This window comes from Monomorium pharaonis, chromosome 6 (assembly GCF_013373865.1).
Source record: "Monomorium pharaonis isolate MP-MQ-018 chromosome 6, ASM1337386v2, whole genome shotgun sequence".
Taxonomy (NCBI): Eukaryota; Metazoa; Arthropoda; class Insecta; order Hymenoptera; family Formicidae; genus Monomorium; species Monomorium pharaonis.
The window spans coordinates 24,720,576-24,741,128 of NC_050472.1; the positions used below are offsets into that span (position 1 = coordinate 24,720,576).

The window sequence follows — 20,553 nt, forward strand, 5'->3', positions numbered from 1 at the left end:
CAATCTGGCCGGAAGAAAGAAAAAGAAATATTGAAAGTTGAGTGTCAAAAATTAACGTAGGTAGGTAGGAATACGGGTAGGTAGGAATGTGTGAATAGGTAAACGAATAAATAGAAATACGGGTAGGCAGGAAAATAAATCTAGGGTTGTAGGGCTTGTAGGGTTGTTGCTAGGTAAATGTCACCCTGATAAAAAATATTCACATTTTACTACATTAATTTCTGGAGTTTATTTTTCAAAAATTTAATTTTCAATTTTTAAATTATATTTTTTAAATTAATCAAGATAAATAGTAATATAATAACAAACATTTTCTTCAAAATTATATATTTCAAAATGCATCTACATAATATTTCATAAAATATATATTTGCATAATTATTCCTCAAATTCTTTACCATAATATGCTTTGTATTCAAAATATTCAAAATACATGTACATATATATCATGCATTAACTAATGTGATTTTAATAATAATGCATCGGAGTTTAATTTCTTTTTATAAAAGTTAATAGAATTTTATAATTTTATTAATATAAATTTGTCATATGTGTAGAAAATTTTATTAAAATTACGTAACATATATTACTGGCCACAAAATCATGATTTACGTATAAATATTAATGTATGACGTGATTTATTTACAAATATAGAACAGTACTGTCCATAATTTACATTTTTGGACTTGAAATTGAAATGGTGTCGATTGTATCGATCGGACGAACTGTATCGATTGCTGTATTTATTATCATTTCTTCTTATTGCGTAACTATTTTCGAGTGCCAAGTTTGTTTTCAGAGACAAGACTAATCAAGACTAATCTAAGATGATTATATATTTTTGATGTATTGTTAATAGTATTATCTAATTTGTTTTTGCATTATCCATATATTGAGAAATTATAAATAACACATTTGAAAAATTTTTAACAATCTCTGACTAGTCTTATCTCTGAAACAGCGTTGCATGAAACAGCTATGAATAAGAAGTAAAAATGATACAACAGACATAAATATCAATTCATTTCAATTTTAAGTACAAAATTAAAAATCCTAAATAGTGCAGATAAATGTATTGAAATGCATTCAAAAGACTAACAAATCACAGATTTTCAAACATCAAGTAAAAAATTTTTCTTCTTTGATATTGACATCTCTTTAATAGAATTTTTTGTTTAAAAAAGTATTAAAAAGTCTTCCTCGAAATGTACAATAGATTCAATCTATATACAAATATAAAAATTTTCTCAATCACTTTAATTGATATATATTTTTCGTATTTTTATATTTCTCTTAAATAGTGATTTCTTTCATAGTGCGTAACAAATTGATTAAATTATGCAGCTATTTGAATGCGTATAAACGCATTGAACAAACGAATGAAACGTTTTCTAACTCTCAGTTTATTTTTTCTCCTCGTCCTTTTTCTCCGTCGGGCTGTTTGTCTCCTCCTGTTTCTGCCCAAGATTCAAGAATTGTGTGAGGTGAAGAATTGATACCACGCTGGATATGTATGTCGATACATCTTCCTTTTTTATTGTCTTCAATTGCGCAGCAATTGAATGGTAAACGCGATTAGCGGTTTTCGTTGACAGCTGACCAATTGTTTGCACCGCATGAAGTACTTTGTTCTCGTCCGCGGAGACCGGATCTATAATAACAAGTCATCGTTAAAATGTTATCAATTGATTAATCAATGGAATGCGGAAATTTTTGAAATTCTCTAGATACATACTTGGCATGCTCTCTTCTCCTTCAACGGGCGGGAAATAATGGTCCAATAAACGATTGACGAGCACGCTGGTGTTGTCAACGCCTTGTACAGCCATGCTGCCGTATTGCGTGTTTAGAAGCTCGTTCGCTTTAGCTATACTGGTCTCTTTTAATGTAGATGCCTGTTGCGTGGCTGATTCCTTTGCCGTTTGAAGTTTTTCGATGGTGGGCTGCAAGGAGCTGCTCATAACCGCTTTGGCGGCATCGTATATCTGTAAATTCCAAGAAACCATTTATTTCTGCTCATCAAGTTCACAATTAATCAGACGGGTCATATTATTTTGTATGATCAGTTATTTACATTATTTATTCATTTATTTAAAATCACTATTTTATTAATATTCTTAAAAGAAAAGAAAATTTAGAATAATAAAATCAAATTTAAATCAGGAAAATTCATTTTTAAATAAATAGCAGATAGAAGAAATTTTTTTAGAAACGAACTGAGGTTTTGAATAACTACTTCACTGTGCAAGTTTTCTTTAGCGTTACCTGCTGAGGTGGTTCCTTCACAATTGGAACTTTTTGTTCGACGATGCTTAGGCCCTCACATAGTTTCTGATCGACGGCACTGATCTGTCCTTCGAATTTCTTGGCCAATGGCGCAGCAAGTGGCACAGCTGTGGCGGTAGCGTAATTCAGTCCCGCTTCGGCCTGATTTAACGCCCAATTTACCAAATGATGAGAATCCTTCAGAAAAGAATATGTAGATCCAGTCTTCTCAATTGCCGAATGAACTACCGGAATATTTTTCACTCGGTCTAGCACCTCGAGGTGAGGTAGGCTCGCGGAGTTTTCTGTTTTCTTCGCGTCTGCCATTTTCTCTGTACAAATCAAATAAAACTTAAGATTCATGTAATGCTAATTCATTCAATGCTTGTTTTAAATGGCATGTATCAAATTTAAAATCTTTTTCTAATATATTGTATTAAAGTATATTTAAATCCGATATATGTATATTAACAGCTTTAAAAGCTATGTATTGCTTAAATTTATAATTTAAATTTCAAGATTTGATTTATACCATTTTTCTTACAATTATATTAATAAGAATGCGATATAAATAAAGACTATAAAAAGCTGCAAATCGATAATTTTATCGATAATAGACGATAATATGTGCAGTATTCTATATTTAGATTTAAATGAGACTCATGACAATTTTAAATTATTTGTGTTAAATTTTTAAATTTTACATAAGTAATTATCTGTCGATAATTATATGTTATGCTCAAGTGCACCACTTATATATTTCAAAGATAAATGCGTACGATGAGATGAGCAAGTATTTCTTGCAGAGATCTTTGTACCTTCGGTAACCGGTGAATCAAACTTGTTATTTATCTTGCTATCTTATTTTATGCAAGCCAGTGTACTTTGATACCATTATCTATATATAACTCAATGATTATATGTCCTCCATCTTTTTCCCAATACATCTGTATATGTGCGATCGGCGAATTAAAAAAACAAAAAAAGGAAAACAAGAGAAGATGTATGCCAATTAATAAAATTATTGCAATACGTGTACTGCGATATGTGTATATTATACTGTAAATATCTAGTTTGGTGCTCCACACGTATTTAGCTATGTGTGAATGTGCGAAACACAAGGAAACTAAATTTAGATTTTTGTTACATAAATTAATCTACTCAACTGATTAAAAGATTTTGAGTGTAATACATGACTCATCCGCGCTGGAACATACGAGAAAGTAATAAACTGTAGTTGCTACAGCATCATACTGTTGTATGAGACATAATACATTCGGAAATAAATAACAATATTCCCTTACTATCTGTCTTGATATTTTAAAATATATTTTAACTTTATTAATTTAACTTAATTAATTAACATGTCTTAATTGTTTTATGATAAAATTTTTTTCTTATTTATAAATTAAATTCAAATTTAAGTGCGTATTTTCTTTTAAATTTAAATATATTTTTGTCTTATAATACAATTGTATATCTATGCTATCTGTTGTTGAATAAAATTGTATAACTTTTTATATAGTTTACATGTATAGAACTGTTATTACAATTTTACTATAATTTTATTTAAAAGATTATTTCCACATTATAAAATCAAATATTTCAGATTATTTTTAAATAATTATTACAATATAATTTAATGTAATATTTTCTGTGATACGGAATCGTGGCAATAAGAATGCTAAACTACTAGCACAATCTACAACGTAAACGTTTTCTCTTATCCCAGAAGGTTATTGATGTTTGTTATGAAATATTCCTTAGCTAGGGCAAGTTCTACCGTTTGCTTGAATCGAAACTGTTCATAACATTCCGCGATGTGAAATATTTCATAAATAAATCACTACATAACAAAATGCATATATGTAATTATACATTAGTTGTGTGCTATTTAAAATATAACTAGTATTTCTTAATGTATTTGCAATCACTGGTAGTAAATTAAATTGTATAACTTTTTATATATTTTACATGTATACACTACAATTTTTTTGTAGTTACTACAATTTTACTTAAAAGATTATTTCCACATTATAAAATCAAATATTTCAGATTATTTTTAAATAATTATTACAATATAATTTAATGTAATATTTTCTGTAATACGGAATCGTGGCAATAAGAATTTATATAAGCATAAGAATGTATGTAAAATGCTATATAGTCATAGTAGCAATTAAAAAGACGTATAAATGCAAAGTAAAATAAATAATAACGCAATAGTATTAATTATATTTTGAAATATTTGAATTATTTTAGAAATCGTTATTTGTTTCAGCACATGTATTATATTTTACATAATATAAATTTTAAAAAGTAAAATATTAAATATGTTATCAATTTTAACGTTCATTATTTCAAAATGTTAATACTTACATTTGTATTCTCTGCGTAATTGTCTGAGGAGAATTTCGTGATAGCTGGCTGTATGACCGATTCACACGAGACGTCGAGTAAGACTGTCGTTATATCTGTGTGAAAACCGGTAAGCATCGGGGAACGACATTAAGTGGGGAGACCGGAACAGTAACGTCAAATATCCTCCTTCAAAGAAAAGTAGAAATAAAAATTATTTTTTATTTCATTTCTTTGAGAAATGAAATTTTATTTTTAAAAAAACTGAATAAGAAATTGAAATGCTGGGAAATAAATTTTAATTTCTTCTATTTATATTGTGTACACCTTTCTAGTATTTTCTATACTTTTAATTTAAACATAATATAACAAATTAATTAATTATTTCTTATATATTATTCTTTTAATCGTTTAATTATTACTGTCTGTTTGATTATTTGATATTTTTAGTAATAGACTAAAGGAAGCAGTCTTTTAATCAGTATTTAAATTTTAAACAATATTTCTTTAAATAAAGAGAAGCTCATTTTCAAAAAATTATTTTTATCTTTTATATTTAAAATATTAATGGTAATTTTTATTATCAATGTTACATTATACTATTAGTTCAATTTCATCATACATTTCATCATACATTTGTCTGACGCATCTTTGGGTTCCACGTAATAGATGTACGTCTGTGGTCCCATTTATGCTTCTGCGCAGTGATGAAAGAGCGCCTCATAATATTTGTGACGTGGCGGTCACACACACTTGGCTTCTACTATAAATACACGTGAAAAGCGAATGTACAGTTCATAAGTTGATCCTACAAAGAATATTGATAGTTGGAAGTAACGATGATGTTTAACAAATCTGACGCAACTTTTTCAATATTGCTATGAGAAATGTATTGTCATGCTTACCCTATTTACTTTATTTGTTAATTAGCTTCATTAGCTTTAGAAATTTTATCGAACGCGGTAGTATACGATTGAGAAATGTGAAGAATTATGATAATTTATTGCTAATAAAGAATAATTGCATTATAAGAATGTATACGATTATTTCGATAAAGTCTATTGTATTTATATTGGTCTTCATAATTTACAGAAATAAATTACTTTTTCTATATCGTTAATAAATATTACAGAATTAAGAAAAATACTGAAAAAAGTAAAGTTTCTTTTAAATATTGAATTTATTATTTAAATATTGAATTTATTATTTATAAGCAATTTTTTCAAGTTTGTAATAAACGTGTGTTTCATTACAAAATAATATAATTTAAGTAGTAATAATAAAACACTGCATTCTTACTCATACATTTATTAGATTAATATATTAAATAAATAGATAAATATATTTGTTTTTATTGCAATTGTATTTATTATATATTTGTTACATATTTATTTAGTATATACAAAATGTATATCAAATATTTGATTTTAAAGTGGATAAAATATTCTTGCTAATTGATATTACTGTGTAAATAGTAATATATAATGTTTTGCAAAAATAGAAAAAAGATTACGTAGTTTAAAAGATCTTAGTATAGCTGAATTTTTATATAGAGTACTTTTATTCATATATATAATATACATACAACATATATTATATATATGTAAATATACAATGTATAATATATTAAATTATACATAATGTACTGAGATCCGAATTTGAAAACTCACGTTTTCCGAATATTCCATTGAAATTTGTGCATAATTATTATGAAAAATATATATTTTATAAAATATATATGTTATTAAATGTATATAAAATTAGAACAATAATGTTTATATTTAGAAACTATTATTTAAAGTTAAATTTTAACCTAATATCCAGAATTTGTAGTTTTAGACTTAAAATAGAAATGTGTTGGTGTTCATATTATGTTTCCATTACTATCATTATTGAAGTAAGAAGTAAGAATGATAATAGGCACAAACACTACATTTCAATTTCAAGTCTAAAATTACAATTCCTGGATTCTTTAGCCAATATTTGCAGTAAAAAGTTCATTGTATCTTTCATTACTTATTCTATTTTCGCACACACTTATAGATTATACAAAATATATAAATATAAAAACGTATCTATACATAATTCTATATCTCGTTCTTAAGATTACATTTTTAATATATTTTATATTTAGCGGTATAAGATAAAGGAACGTTTATCTATTAGCACGTTGACGTAGAATATTTTTTACATGTCGATTGCTCTTTTAGCTACAAGAAATTAACACGTGTGTCCGGTAATTCGATTTTTAACAATTAGGACGTATGGCCGATAATTTGATTCTTAACGATATTCACAAAGTTATCGCAAATAACAATTACATGTACATAATTATTAAAAATAAATATAAACGATTATTTTCAAATGATAAATACAAATGATATTCATTTTGACAGTTTAAATAACCATACGTAGAAAAATTTCGAAATTGAAAGTAGTATTTTTACTCGCTTTTTTCCTTTTCGTCTTGTGGTTCTTGCTTCTTTTCACCATTAATTTGTGGCTTTTCATTGACGGTGTGAAGATATTTTGTGAGTCGAAGGAACTCGACTAAACTGCTGACATAAGCTTTCAATAAACCGTCCTTCTTAATGGTGCTCAGATGGTTTATTATGTTTAGATAGACCCGTCGAGCAGCTTTATTGGACAGGTGACCGACGGTTTGTAAAGTATGTAGCAGCTTGTCTTCTTCAATTGTGTTTACCTCTGTATCTGTAATAAATTTTGTTTATGCATGATTAAGATAATATATTTAAAAATAAAAGAGAAAGAGAAAAGAAAATTTACTTAAACAAAAACAAAATAATTATATTATTTTTGCATATTTAGAAATAAATTTGCGTAAATATTTGATACAAATTTTATTTAATTAATGATGCAAATATAAGTATATAATATAAATGAAAAATATATGTAGAAGTTAATTATATATTTATTAAATTCTCAATGCGGTTTTTAACTTGAAAATGTAATTATATTAAATTGTTTTTATTCATTTATTGGTTCAGTGACCTTGGTTATGTAATGAGAAAAAGTTGTAATCATGATTATATCAAATTTGTATTAAAAACTAAAAAAATAAATTAGAAATAAATTTTAATAGTAATAGAAGAAAACAGTAATTTAGTGCCTGCTGTAATGACGACTGCTGAAACTCTTACTATTATGTTAGCTACTTTCACTGACTTTCTCATCGATTTACACTGCCGGCTTTCATTTACACTCTAATGTTACTTTTCCTTGGAATATTCTAATCATTAGAATATTCTGACGTTTAAAAAAAGAATTTACTTAATTAACTTATATAAATTCTTTTTGTAGGTATTGTTACCTAAATAATTGTTTTAATAAGATGTCAACAAGAATGTTAATGAGAAATTAAAAATAAATTTGTGCGTGTGCTTTACCTTTCGGTCTTTCTTCTCCTTCTGTTGCGGGGAAATATCTGTCAATGAGCTTATCAACGACAACGGCCGTGTTATCAATACCTCTCACAGCCACACTACCATAATGTGTATCAAGTATTTGATTGGCTGTGTTCCAGCTGATGTCTCGCAAATTCGTCGCTTGTGCGAGAATCATATCGTTTACATGTGAAATTCTTGATACCGCTTTTTCTAAAATCTAAAAAAATATACCCACTGTATTAGTATACTTAATTTTTAGGCTCCGACTTTTAATTTTTTGAAAAAATTACGAAAATAAATGTTTCTGTTTTATAAAACTAATATTTATAATTATACGATATAAAGAAATCACAAACCTGTCCGGGTTGTTCCTTTACCAGTGGCATTTTTTCTTCGATTTTATCAAGACCAAGGCATAATGTGTGATCGACAAAATTTATGGGAGTTTCTAATCTTTTCACGATGGGGACAGCGATAGGCATTGCTTGTCTTGTTGCAGTGGTTAGGGATGATTCCGCAGTACTCAATGCCCAGTGCATTATCATGTGTGAATCTTTTACCCTTGAATACGTCTCTGCAGATTTAACGAGTGCCAATTCAATGATGGGTAATTCCATTACGCGATTAAAGACCTTCAGATGGGGAAATTGCGCCACCTCTGTCGCCATGGTTTTGCACAAGTTTATCACGCGTACGTCAAAAATATAATATCTGTTGAAATAAAAACATATTTTTGCAAAGATGATTTATAAATTTGTTAAAAATAATTTAAAGCAAATTTATTTCGTTAAAAGTATATTCTTTAAATATTGTAAAGTATAAATTTACTCCTACAATAAAGTATTTTAGAACAAATTGTACTTAGTAAAAAAAGAAAATATATTTAAACAATGTTAAAAATAGCTATTCTTATTTTTATAATATATATCGTAATAAATAATAAATTTTTATATAAAGCTTTTCAATTATTTCTTTTTTATATATTTTTGTGCATGTAATATTAAATAAAATTTTTAACGATTGATTTGTGAAGGCAAAAACACTGAAAGTGAAACACAGAAAATAGTCTTTCATGGCGATAAATAAGGATGTAAATATCAATGTCTTTGAATATTGGCAACACAATATTTTCGAATTCGGCAGTCCTTGAATATGTCGAGAGAATCTACACAAATTGTCAAAATATTAATTTTTATTTGTCAAACAAACGGAAATATTATTTAAATAATTTTGATACATAATCTATCGCAAATAAAAATTAAAAGCTCATAAAATGCGCGCAAGTTTTTGATTAGAACTTTATAGTTCCACATTAACTTAAAGTAATAACTTCAAGTAATATGTAATATATAATATCGTATAACAACGATATAACATTTTACAAGTCACGCAAAGGTTCTTGACACGTAGAAGTGCACGTAACAACGCTAAAATGTTGCAGAGAAGACTATTTTTGTCATTTTCAATTTAAACTTTTTGTAAGTCTAAAATAATTTATTATAAAATATCTCTCATGTAACTTTTTTTAAAGTTAATGAGGGGAAATTTATTTTTCACGTTTTTTTCCATAGAGAAAAAGTTACATGATTGATATAGAATAAAGCTTTGATCTATTTTGTATCAAATACCGGAGATAAAGTTTCGACAAACAAGAGATTGTAAAAACGTAACTAGATAAGAAATTGTTAACATCATTATTTTGTTATAAAATGGTACTCACGATCTCGCACCAGCCGCTACGTTGATCAGCAGTTGCTTCCCGGCGTAACTCTCGAACACGTCTGATATCTCGGCACGAATGCTGACTCCGGCCACGCACGTTGAACACTTATAACGCAGAGAATCGCCTGCGCAGTGAACGCAGTTTGAATAAGCCAATACTGTGGTACTGACCGAAGTACGACCATCTGTTAACTGTGCTTACGAAAACAATTCTTCATGGTCAGTTTCATAGATACCTAGTACTCTCATCTCATCGAGTGAAACTATTTTAACCTAAAGAGTAGGAAATAGCATATCTATGTAATTGATTCGGTTTTTATTTTACTTTTTTATCATAAAATTTTTCTCCTGCATAAGCTTTAATTTTCAATTTTACTGAAATGTTATTAGATATATCGATATGATATTTTAAATATAAAATAATATAAATGTTTCTGTAATATATAAACATTTCTTTGCGGAGATTTCGAATAAAAATAATAAGTACTTTTATTATGTTATATGTACAACATTTATTTTTAGCTTTAACTTTCGAGCACATTTCACACAATTATATAGTCCTGCAATTGTAATACATCATTCTTTTCAAAAGAAGCAGAATGCATAACACACGCGAAGGTCAATCCTATAGAATAATGTATGAATCACTGAAAACTAAAATATATAAATATTTTTTTGCTTTGCTTTAGATACATTAGTACGTATAAAAGTTTTATTAATTATAGTAAAATAAAAGATAAATTTTTCTTTCTAATACGTAAACGTAAAAGAAACTTCATATTTTAATTACGATTTATACGGAAATCGCAAACTACTAGACAAAACATCAAGATAACTCGTGTCTAAATCTGCAAAATAACAAGCAATGTTATAATTATAATTTTTCTTTGCTGCTTTCTCATGTTTTACTATCATTATGTGTCGGAAAGATATTTCTCAGGATACATATTTCTAGCATAGTGCTGTAATATAGAAAGGGGAAATGGTTCTTCACTGGTCCTTTTCCATAATCATGTCTCCTCTGTACAAAGTCCATTCCATGTACAACGTCGAATAGATAATTTAACCTATGTTATCATCAGTGTGGTTGTCGTATAGTTAGACAGAGATGACTTAAAAATTATCGGAATAATCCATACACACATCCGGATTCCGTAAAAAATTATCTTAGTTTAAAATCCTTTTTGCTTTTTTAAAAAGATTTTTTAAAACATAAATCTCTGTTTACAATTAATTACTTATTTATTTTGTTACATTTGATTATTTTTTTATATTAAACTGCTACAATTTTAAAAAATCAGAACATAATAACAAATTATTGTCTATTATTTATTATCCAAATTACTAAATCTAAATATCTGTAAATTTTAAAACAAAACTTCTTTATATTCTTATATATCAGATGTAACAACTAAAAAGTATAAACTTTGATAATAAACTATGAACAAAATTTATTTGGACGGTCAATTAAAGGTTAAACTATAAAATTATCATAATGATTTCATAATAAGAAGCGATTTAAAGTTATTTTTATATATGGGTTGAGTTCCAGAGTCCACAGACACACGTACATATACATTCAAATATTATTTCAGTTAGACAGTGCGATTTGTAGATAAGCTTTATCACGCGGTGCATGAAGTACTGCGTGAACATCAAATAAATGTAATATGTCTCGTTCAGCTGACCTCAATCATTTAAGGTCTTTCATGAATTTCGTAATTTCTGCGTTGTGATCATAATTCAATACATTTTGATACCTAAATATGTAAATTATTTAGAAATTAAAAAAACTGCATAAAATATTGTACATATATATTTTGCATGTTAATATATGTATAAAGAATTGCATTAGTATTGTTATATTAATACAAAATTATTAGTTTAAAGTTATAAGGATGAGATTTAATAAAAAATATAATAACATATTATTTTACAATTTATTAAAATATACATTATTATATTATTTTTAATATTAATACCTAATTAATTACTACTAATATTTAATTATAGTTAGTATTTAATTTAAAAAAAAGATATTTTATCTGCTGACGTAAGTAAAAAATATGCATTGCGACTTGTTTAAAGAAGAGAATAGAAAGATAGATTTAAAAATTCTATAACTATTCAAGGATTTCTCCACACTTTCACTATTGAAAGAAATCTGAAGAGAGCGTAGCGTTGACGGGATGTTTGATGTTTCATGTGATCTTTTCATCTAGTCCATCTGATATCAAAGTCCAAGCTTTTAAACTCTGCGCAATAAATAATTAGTTCAATTTATCTGATTTGTAATGCGCGTTAATACATTTTTAAACAGATGTATAACGTATTTTTAATATACTTATAACGCACTTTCTTTAACATATAATTACAATATATTTTCTTACTGCACAAAACTGAGGAATAAAGAATATTTACAATGACAAAAGTATAGAAATATGACTAAATTAAAAAAAATATTATTATGTAAAAACCAGAACATTAATTAAGCTTTTATCTATGAAATGCATGTATTATTATGATTATTTTAAATGCTTAGAAGGGTAAATGTAAGGGAAAAAAATAAGCTCAAATTTGCGTTATATCGCAATTAAGATGGCCCTTTATTTCTTCACTTACATTTAATTATCGTAGGAGGAATAGTTTTGATTAATGTAAGAAGCACAAAATGAGTATAGCACGGGTATACTGTGCTAATGATAAAATATATTCTATTATTGTATTACGTATTGTATCACGAATACAAGATCATAAAAAATAATGATGTAAACGCGGTCGATGAAATGTTATTCTAATGAGCAGCGACTTGGTGCGATTTCTATCCTCGTGTCTTTGACCTTGTAATTGAAAACCATACCAAAAGGGGAAAGAAACCCGCACGTAGCAGTTTTCAGGCGAGACTTGCTCGTTACTCGATACCGTTTATTGGAGGATTGGAAGTCACCGACATGTGGTTATTGTGGTTCTGTTCGCGGTTTCGCATGCGTGGTATCTTTTGAGGACCTGGGCGACCAGCTAAGAATGCAGCGAATTTTTCCTGCAAGAATAGCCAGCAATGTGATATTATATACATTGCAATAAAGGAATATTTAAAAAGATTTTTAAAGATTATAAAGATATTAATTTACAAATTTAAAGTGATACAAGTAAGACTCAAATTTTTAATAATATAATTAAGTGTTTTTATAAGTTTTTTTTTATTTATTTTTAAATAATGCATTGATACAATTTTGGGTATATTACGAGAAGGTATATAGCGTATATTACTTACCAGTAATAAATTCGCAGTCGAACTCAACCTTTCAATACCAAAACGTATGACAGACACTTGTTCTTTTGATGCAGAGCTCTTACCTATAAGTGGGGTCATCTGCAAAGTAATATGAAAAACTATATATATATACAACTATTATTAAAATAAACATAATGTAAGAATTTTCATTTAGATACTTTAAACTATATATTTCTTTAAAACACTAATTCAAGTTAGACAAAAATAATATTTTATTATTTTTATCCCATTTCTTTATCACAAGACGAAAATTTTTAATCGTGTAGACATCACTCTTCTTAATTTGATCGGCATATGCGGTTGAGAGAAAGTGCCTCCCAATGATTTTCATTATGTGCGAAAATATTGCTTTTATTGTTAATTGAGTTATATAAATATCTCGAATCAAGCCTGATCAGTGAAGTTGATGTAACCTGCAATGTGGCGTCCGCGACAGCAAGTAGTTGATGAGAAAGCTGGACAAGTAGATGACCTAAGCGTCGCGGAGTTCTTGCGGCCAATGCCGCCGTGCCATTCACCAGATGCACTATGCGCCGTGCGGATTCGCGTGTCAAAAGCACGAGAAGCTGTTCAAGCGTTTCCGGACGCGCCTGATTTTCAGGCTCGGGTAGACTCAATGTGCCCCATAGCTCCTTTGCTTTTTGCATCGCTAATTTTGGGTCCGTGGCTATCTGTAGATACATTAGAAATCGACGCCCGTTACAGACATATTTCATATCACGATAAACAGTTCCGGGATAGAACGCCCGTGCCATACCTAGTCCACGAGAAGGCTTAGTGATCATCGCGTAGTAAATATTTATCTCGGGAGATTTCACACTGGAGTCTTTTTTCATATTTGTAAACATTAATCATGCGAGGACCATTGAACGTACTCGTGATCTCGATCAGGCACTGTTTCCGAAACTTACTCTTATCGAAGCTTTCTTATCGAATTTGTTCAGAAAGTTATTTCCGAACTTCAAAATCAAAAAGATAAAATCTCTGTATTCTATTTGTTCGCATTTGCAAGAGCCATACATTTTTATAATTTATGTATAACTGTAGTCTTTAACAAAACGTTTCTTTTTTATCCTAAAAGATTGCATTACAGGAAAATGTGTCTGCGCAATATGTGTAGATGTTGTTTTTCTAGGAAAAATACCAAGTTGCATGTGCAACACATATATTTGTAGTTATTATTTTTGTGAGCATAGATTATATGAAAAATATCTTATTCAGCGTCCCACGACTACGACAGTAATATTCCATCGAGTCAGCGACTATTTCGCACAAACATCTTTCTATCAGTTGTAGCAGACACATTCAATCATTAAAATAACTGCTGAGAAATGAAAATTTCCTTACATGTGATACGATATAATCAAAACTAAATTTCACCGCAACATGATACAATTACTAAAAATAGAATAGTAACGGAAATTATATATTTAATGCAAATTTTGACATAATTTGATATAATAATTGTACGTAAGCAATTAATGATTAACAAATAATAAAACAATTAATTATCAAGTCTTACCAATTCCACGACGTACAGAAGGATATGAATGCATTCCGTTCCTTGCTCTTTGAGTGCGCGCGCTTCGGCTAATGTGCGTCGCGTCAATCTTTTTTGTAGTTTTCGCGAGAATCTTGCGCCGTGTTTGATCGTTCGTGACGTTTTGCTGATGTTTTCAGTGGGGTTAATCTCTAAAACATGAATTTGTAAAAAAAACACACGTATTGTTGAATTGCAGCGTAATTGAAGTCAAATAAACGTTATCTACTATTATTATTATTAAAAATCTGAGTTAGCCGTGTTATCATATTTACCTTCTTTATCAGCTGGATCCGCTGGCAAATAACGATCCATGTATTTGTCTGCAACAGTTAGTGCACCATCCAATCTATCAACGGCAGCGTTAGCAGCTTGATTACCGATTAGCTTGACACTTCCGGCACGCATTAGAACCGGCTTCACAATTTTCTTATTTACATAGTCTCGCGTATTTAAATATATCTGTAGTACATGAAACATAAAATAAGATATATTATATTGGCCTGCATGCAATAATTTAATTAAGATTAATCTGTTTACACGAGACAGCTAATTGTTTCAAATGACTTTCGCGATATCCATATTTCTGATCAAATTTATGGTTTTAATAGTAAATAAATTTTGTTATAAGCAAATATGTAATTAAATTTTGAAAAAGTCAAATAAAAATTTTGTAAATTATCTTTAAAAAAATACATGTGTAAGAATATGTATAAATTTATATTTTCATACAAATTTCACATAATTATTCTACGCGGAAAAGATTTGTAAACTTACGAGATGAGGGGGAAGATGTACTGCTGGCACTCTCTGCTCAACAATGTCGATACCTTTGCACAGAAGCTGATCGATTGTCGTAATTGGTCCATTAAATGCAAAAATCGCTGGTCTTGCTGTCGCTGTTGCAATCGCTAATGACTGCTCCGCCGTATCCAAACTCCAATTCATTAAGGAATTTGAGCGCTAAAGAAAAAAAAACGGAAAAATGTAAAAAAAAGGAATAGTTACTGTATATTTTATATTGTTTGCATGAAATTATATATACTTTACATCTATGTCACATTTAAAAAGATTTCTGCAACACTGTCGTATCTTATTTAAATCTTTAAAGTACCAGTTTTTTCTAATAGTATGACGCACAACATTCTATAATTCTTGTATAATATAGATATAATCGCACCTTTATTTTTCTATACACATTGCCAGCAATGTGTATACCACTTTCCACGATGGGAAGACTCGAGATCCTAGCCACGGATTCAAAATGCGGCAAATCCGAGTGCCGCCTTCTCACATTTGCTCGCGCCATATGGGGAATAGTCGCTGCAATTATAATTAATACTGAATTGTAAAACAAGCAAAAGAAATGATTAATCGCGATAGTAATCTGAATTTATATGGATAAATTTCAATACTGTAAACAATTTTCACATTTTTACGATATTGCCAAATGTTTATAAAAAATTTTGTCTAAAAAAATCACGTTTCTTGCATCTTTTATCTTTTGACCATACATTTCTATTCTTGGAAGAAAGTTAATTAACACTTATAAATTGTACGTATACTAAATGATAGTTAGAAACATTATTTACGGTAACAATTAAGTCATACAGCTTTTTCAAATCATACGTAGATACATTTTTGTTTTATGCAGTAAGTTTTTTTTTTATACTGTCATGCTAAGACAAAAGTTTTTTTATACTGTCATGTGATGCTAAGACAAAAGTAATTGCATCATACAAAAGATTAATATATTTAATATTAATTGATTTTTTTCCATTGTTATACTACATAACGTTTGCTTCAATTTGAAAAAATAATTTCTTCCGCCCTTTTAATTTGAGAAAGTAAAATCTAATGTCTACAAATAAGTACCTCTTCTTTCTTCAATTGCTACCAATGAAGAATAGATTATCGCTAAGACAGCAGTCCGTGAAAAAAACACGTGTTTTCTTCGCTAAACGTAAACGGCGCCATATGTCACTCAAAAGAAATGACTCGCTCAACATCCGCTCGGTGAACCGATAAGGGAGGTCATACCGGGAGGGGACGGTGGTAAAGATTTTGCTTCGTGGTTAATGTCGAGGCTATACGCGTCTCTTTTGCGAACATCAAGTAATTTTCTCTGAACTGGATGAAATATTAAATTGACGCCAGTGGCAATAGAAAATACATCAAGCTCGTTTCTACGACAATTCGGTCGAAACTCTCGACGAGACTTTCACCTGAGGTTCATCACTAGGATGTTGAGAATGACAATTGAACTTAAGAGGAGACTCCCTCCGGGTGAAGAAATCTCTCTCCGACCGATTATGCCGGCGGATATACTTTCTCGCGGAGGTCAAACTTTCTTCGCGTGCACGTATGCAGCATCGCATCTGCGAGATTCGATTCGCAACTTCTTTCTCTCGTATCGATGCATCTCTCTGCCACATTTATATTTACATTGACGCCTGTAGTTAAACGTTTACCAGCAGATATTTCTCAATTATCTAATGATAATTCGGTATTCGTCGCTTATCTTTATTATATTATGTCGTCTCTCCGCGGATTAAGCTCTAATCTAATCGGCGCGACTACAAAATATCGATCGTATCTGTTAAGCATAAAAGCGATGTTTAGACTCAAATGAAAAATTCAATCGCAGATTACTCACATTCTTTATCTCTCGCTCTTCCTTTCTCTCTTTCGCATTTCAATTCAATCGCACTACTAAATGCTGATTTCGCACACGAAACGCATTACCCCTTCCTTCTTTTTACTTCGCTCTCTCGGTTCAACTGTACAATCAGCCATACAATCACATTCAGATACACGTATACACGTACTCGTGCAACCATAAATATGCACATATGCACAAATACACGCGTGCATAAGAGTCACGAATCTGAAATAGATATGAGTCGATGGAGATCGAAGATCAGTTATTACACATCGAAAAATCTTACCTGAGAGCAAAGGCGAGCTAAAACGGCGGAATGCTGTCCGCGGATTCTCTGTGAATATTGTGTCAACCGGGCCAATCGCGTCCGAATCCGGCGGCCGGATGAGACGGCTGAAAACTCGGCGTTTCGACCGAAGAACGCGCCGTTGACTGCACGATGGAGACTGTAAATGAGTATCTCATCGGTTTGACCTATGACACATCGATTATATACGGACGCGGCGGACTTAATGACGCACAAATAAAAATCTTTTCCTAGCTTCTCTGCCATCTCTCTGTACGGGAATCGGAAAAAGACGTGAACACTGAGCCAATTTTGCGTGTGACAATGGACAATCGCTTATTTTCAGATAAGATGAATAAATGATTGTTTGACTTTTGCTATATGTTAATATTTTTTAAATATCATTCCTTGCTACTTGAAATTAATGCTTTAAATATCTCTCTTTTTTTAATTACTACCTTATTAAAAATTGTAATAATTATAAAATTACAAAAACATTTTTTTTTAATTTTTTTTTTATCAGACCAGTCGTGACACTTTCTGATTGATTCTCCAAGTTCTTCCGAGCTATATTTAAATTATTATTGTCCACCTTATCAATCAAACGTTGCAGCATACATTACTGACAACGATATTTGAGGTATTAATCAATGATATCTTCCAACCAATTTTTGAACAAATTGTTAATTTGATATTTTATCATATAATAAAAAAAATACATTTGTGTAAATATATATTATAAATATAATAAGTGCAATTCAATAATTGCGTTTGCTTCACTGTATATAATTATATCACGTCAAACTTCGTACTTTGGATGAACATAAAAGATCATGGATTATTGTTCCAAGACGCTAGACAGCTCGTAAAAATGTATCGAATAAAAAGAAGCTATGGAAAATTCGAAATTATCTCTGGCAGACGCTCTTAATTACCATGCAAAGTCCACTTCTCAATTCTGTATCTACAAAGTTGAATATGACCGTGTTATAGATTTATTTTTTTGCTAACTTGTGCTTATCTTGCCTGTCTACTGGCCCTGATTTTATTTATCTTAGAAAAAATGTTCTTGTCTAATCTAACTCATAAATTAAGCTTATAAAGGTAAAAAAGTAAACATAAAAAACAAGTACATAAAAAAATATTTAAAATTATATGTACACATTGTCAAATAAAAAATACTTCGGGATATATTAAACATTTTATATATTTATAATCTAATTTGCTAATTATTACATAAAGTGATACCATTTATTTTTTTCTTTATTCTAGTACTTATTAATCACAATTTATTTTTTTAATACAATTTATTTACTAAAAAATTTAGTTTCATTCTCAGTTAAAGTAGAAATTTTTTAAAAATATGATAATATTTCAATTACAGGCTCAAGTCTGTTGAGCTGCCTATGTGCTTTGACTCTGCTACTACCTTTATAAAAATACCTTGTAATACTGGACAATATTAGATTGGCCAGTAATTATTACTTATTTTAAGTATTAAAAGTACTAACAACAATGTTTTTAATACTTAAACCAAGGCAATAGTTATCACTAAGGCAATCATATATATAAAGACAGAATAAATCGATATTTTGGAAAAGACAAATATTTCTGTTCTTTAATCTCCACTCGCGTGTGCACGACAATGCACGAAATCGAGATACAAAATAATTCGCAAGAAAGTGCAAAAAGACGCGACAGATGATTTCACGTTGATCAACTACGAAATTGTGCCGATAGATGAAGTGAATGGTTTTGTAGGCCAATACTTCATTCAAAAAGCCTGTGATTTGTTTAAAATTTTGCTGGAGACGAAAAGCTTCAACTTTTTCATCAAGATATCGCCGCCGATGAGCAGTCCGCTATATGATTTCAGGCATATGGTGTATTCAAGAATGAAATGACTCTTTATATCACGGTATTCCTGAGAATTAATGCTAGACAAAAGATACATCCCAGAGCGTTTTCTCGGGACCAAAAACGATGTAATTGTCCTCGAGGATATAATTCATAGCAATTACACAATAACCGATAAGTTCACGCATTTCGACTCTAAGTATTGTGAGATTCTGATAAACGCTTGCCAAATTCTACGTAAAGTTTCCTTCCTTTTTGAGCAACAATACAAAAAGACTGCACGATGAATTTTCTCACTGCATGCAAGAGACTTTATGACCGCGCGTGGATGGCAAAGCGAAGGCGATGTTCTACGTCGCCGTAAAAGGCATCATTTGATTGATTTACTTTTTAAACTAGATGACGATCGGCGCAATAATTTCAAGAAAAATATTATTAAATTGTGGATCACACAGATTGTCACCATCAGTGAAACACAAGAATGTACTACGTCACAGTGATTTATGGCCGAACAATATATTGTTTAAATATAAAATTGATAAAAGACTCGTTGAATATTGCCTGAATTTTCAATTGGCAAGGTAGCCATATATTTCACGAAACATTTAAAAAATCAGAAAATGTGTATACTTGATAAAAATATTTTAAACACATTTTTCTATTAATTATAAAACTTTTTACATTTTAATATTGATTATCATATAAAATTTTATATGAGAATAATCATTTTTTAATTATTATTTAAATATAATATTACATAACATTTTTCAATTTATTTGTGAGACAAATTTTATGTAAAGTTTTAACGAAATTTTCCGTGACAAAATTTATTGTACTTTTTTCATTGTAAAGTAAAACAATTATAATTCTCTCTCTTTCATCTGTTTTTATTTTGCAGGTACAATCCACGAGCGCACGATATATTAAATTTCCTTCAATTTACAATTGAAGGAAGCTACGAGAAAAAAATAGTAAAATGCTTTTCAGAATCTATTATAATTTCATGACAATTGAAAAACTTACATTCTTACATATTTTTTCTTCTTATATATTATTAAAGAAAAATATCTTTATTATACTTTATTAATTAATGTAAGATATATATAAAAAAAACTATAACTGTGTGATACAACACAGATATGTTCACGAGATACGTATTGCT

At 29.4% G+C, this 20,553-nt stretch overlaps 3 protein-coding genes and 1 pseudogene across 5 annotated transcripts; 1 reads left to right on the forward strand and 3 right to left on the reverse strand.

The window, feature by feature from the left end:
• Nucleotides 1–310: 310 nt before the first annotated feature.
• Nucleotides 311–4,750, reverse strand: LOC105840392 (lipid storage droplets surface-binding protein 2). Of its 2 annotated transcripts, XM_036288299.1 has the most exons (5): nt 4,644–4,724; nt 3,431–3,470; nt 2,265–2,596; nt 1,735–1,984; nt 311–1,650 (listed from the first exon to the last, which is right to left on the reverse strand). In XM_036288299.1, the coding sequence occupies exons 2-5, from the start codon at nt 3,456–3,458 to the stop codon at nt 1,403–1,405; spliced, it is 858 nt and encodes a 285-aa protein (XP_036144192.1). In that variant the 5' UTR covers nt 3,459–3,470; nt 4,644–4,724; the 3' UTR covers nt 311–1,402. The 2 variants fall into 2 exon arrangements, with proteins under 2 accessions (XP_036144192.1, XP_036144193.1); XM_036288300.1 differs by lacking the exon at nt 3,431–3,470 and having other exon boundaries at nt 4,644–4,750.
• A 1,216-nt stretch (nt 4,751–5,966) lies between these two features.
• On the reverse strand, nt 5,967–9,904 carry LOC105832474 (lipid storage droplets surface-binding protein 2). The gene is made up of 4 exons (XM_012673448.3): nt 9,750–9,904; nt 8,386–8,740; nt 8,030–8,246; nt 5,967–7,334 (listed from the first exon to the last, which is right to left on the reverse strand). Exons 2-4 carry the CDS (start codon nt 8,695–8,697, stop codon nt 7,066–7,068), a joined length of 798 nt encoding a protein of 265 aa, XP_012528902.1. The 5' UTR covers nt 8,698–8,740; nt 9,750–9,904; the 3' UTR covers nt 5,967–7,065.
• A 2,423-nt stretch (nt 9,905–12,327) lies between these two features.
• On the reverse strand, nt 12,328–17,816 carry LOC105832473 (lipid storage droplets surface-binding protein 1). Of its 2 annotated transcripts, XM_012673444.2 has the most exons (8): nt 17,535–17,667; nt 15,767–15,909; nt 15,364–15,549; nt 14,862–15,048; nt 14,569–14,738; nt 13,460–13,717; nt 13,026–13,124; nt 12,328–12,791 (listed from the first exon to the last, which is right to left on the reverse strand). In XM_012673444.2, the coding sequence occupies exons 2-8, from the start codon at nt 15,893–15,895 to the stop codon at nt 12,663–12,665; spliced, it is 1,158 nt and encodes a 385-aa protein (XP_012528898.1). In that variant the 5' UTR covers nt 15,896–15,909; nt 17,535–17,667; the 3' UTR covers nt 12,328–12,662. The 2 variants fall into 2 exon arrangements, with proteins under 2 accessions (XP_012528898.1, XP_012528901.2); XM_012673447.2 differs by lacking the exon at nt 15,767–15,909 and having other exon boundaries at nt 17,535–17,816.
• A 1,340-nt stretch (nt 17,817–19,156) lies between these two features.
• LOC105832462 lies at nt 19,157–20,063 on the forward strand (annotated as a pseudogene).
• The last annotated feature ends 490 nt before the right edge of the window (nt 20,064–20,553 follow it).

Bases quoted from the DNA above. Each gene is read 5' to 3' on its own strand.
- LOC105840392 (XM_036288299.1), bottom strand. From the start codon at position 3,458: ATGTATTACACTCAAAATCTTTTAATCA. The intron at 2,597-3,430 runs GTTGAGTAGATT...TGATTTGTACAG, and splicing joins CACTCAAAATCTTTTAATCA to AGAAAATGGCAGACGCGAAG. The intron at 1,651-1,734 runs GTATGTATCTAG...TTGTTATTATAG, and splicing joins AGGAGAAGAGAGCATGCCAA to ATCCGGTCTCCGCGGACGAG.
- LOC105832474 (XM_012673448.3), bottom strand. From the start codon at position 8,697: ATGGCGACAGAGGTGGCGCAATTTCCCCATCTGAAGGTCTTTAATCGC. The intron at 8,247-8,385 runs GTTTGTGATTTC...ATATTTTTTTAG, and splicing joins TAAAGGAACAACCCGGACAG to ATTTTAGAAAAAGCGGTATC. The intron at 7,335-8,029 runs GTAAAGCACACG...AATTTATTACAG, and splicing joins AGGAGAAGAAAGACCGAAAG to ATACAGAGGTAAACACAATT.
- LOC105832473 (XM_012673447.2), bottom strand. From the start codon at position 17,801: ATGGCAGAGAAGCTAGGAAAAGATTTTTATTTGTGCGTCATTAAGTCC. The intron at 14,739-14,861 runs GTAAATATGATA...TTCATGTTTTAG, and splicing joins GGATCCAGCTGATAAAGAAG to AGATTAACCCCACTGAAAAC. The intron at 13,125-13,459 runs GTTACATCAACT...ATTACTTTGCAG, and splicing joins TCGCGGACGCCACATTGCAG to ATGACCCCACTTATAGGTAA.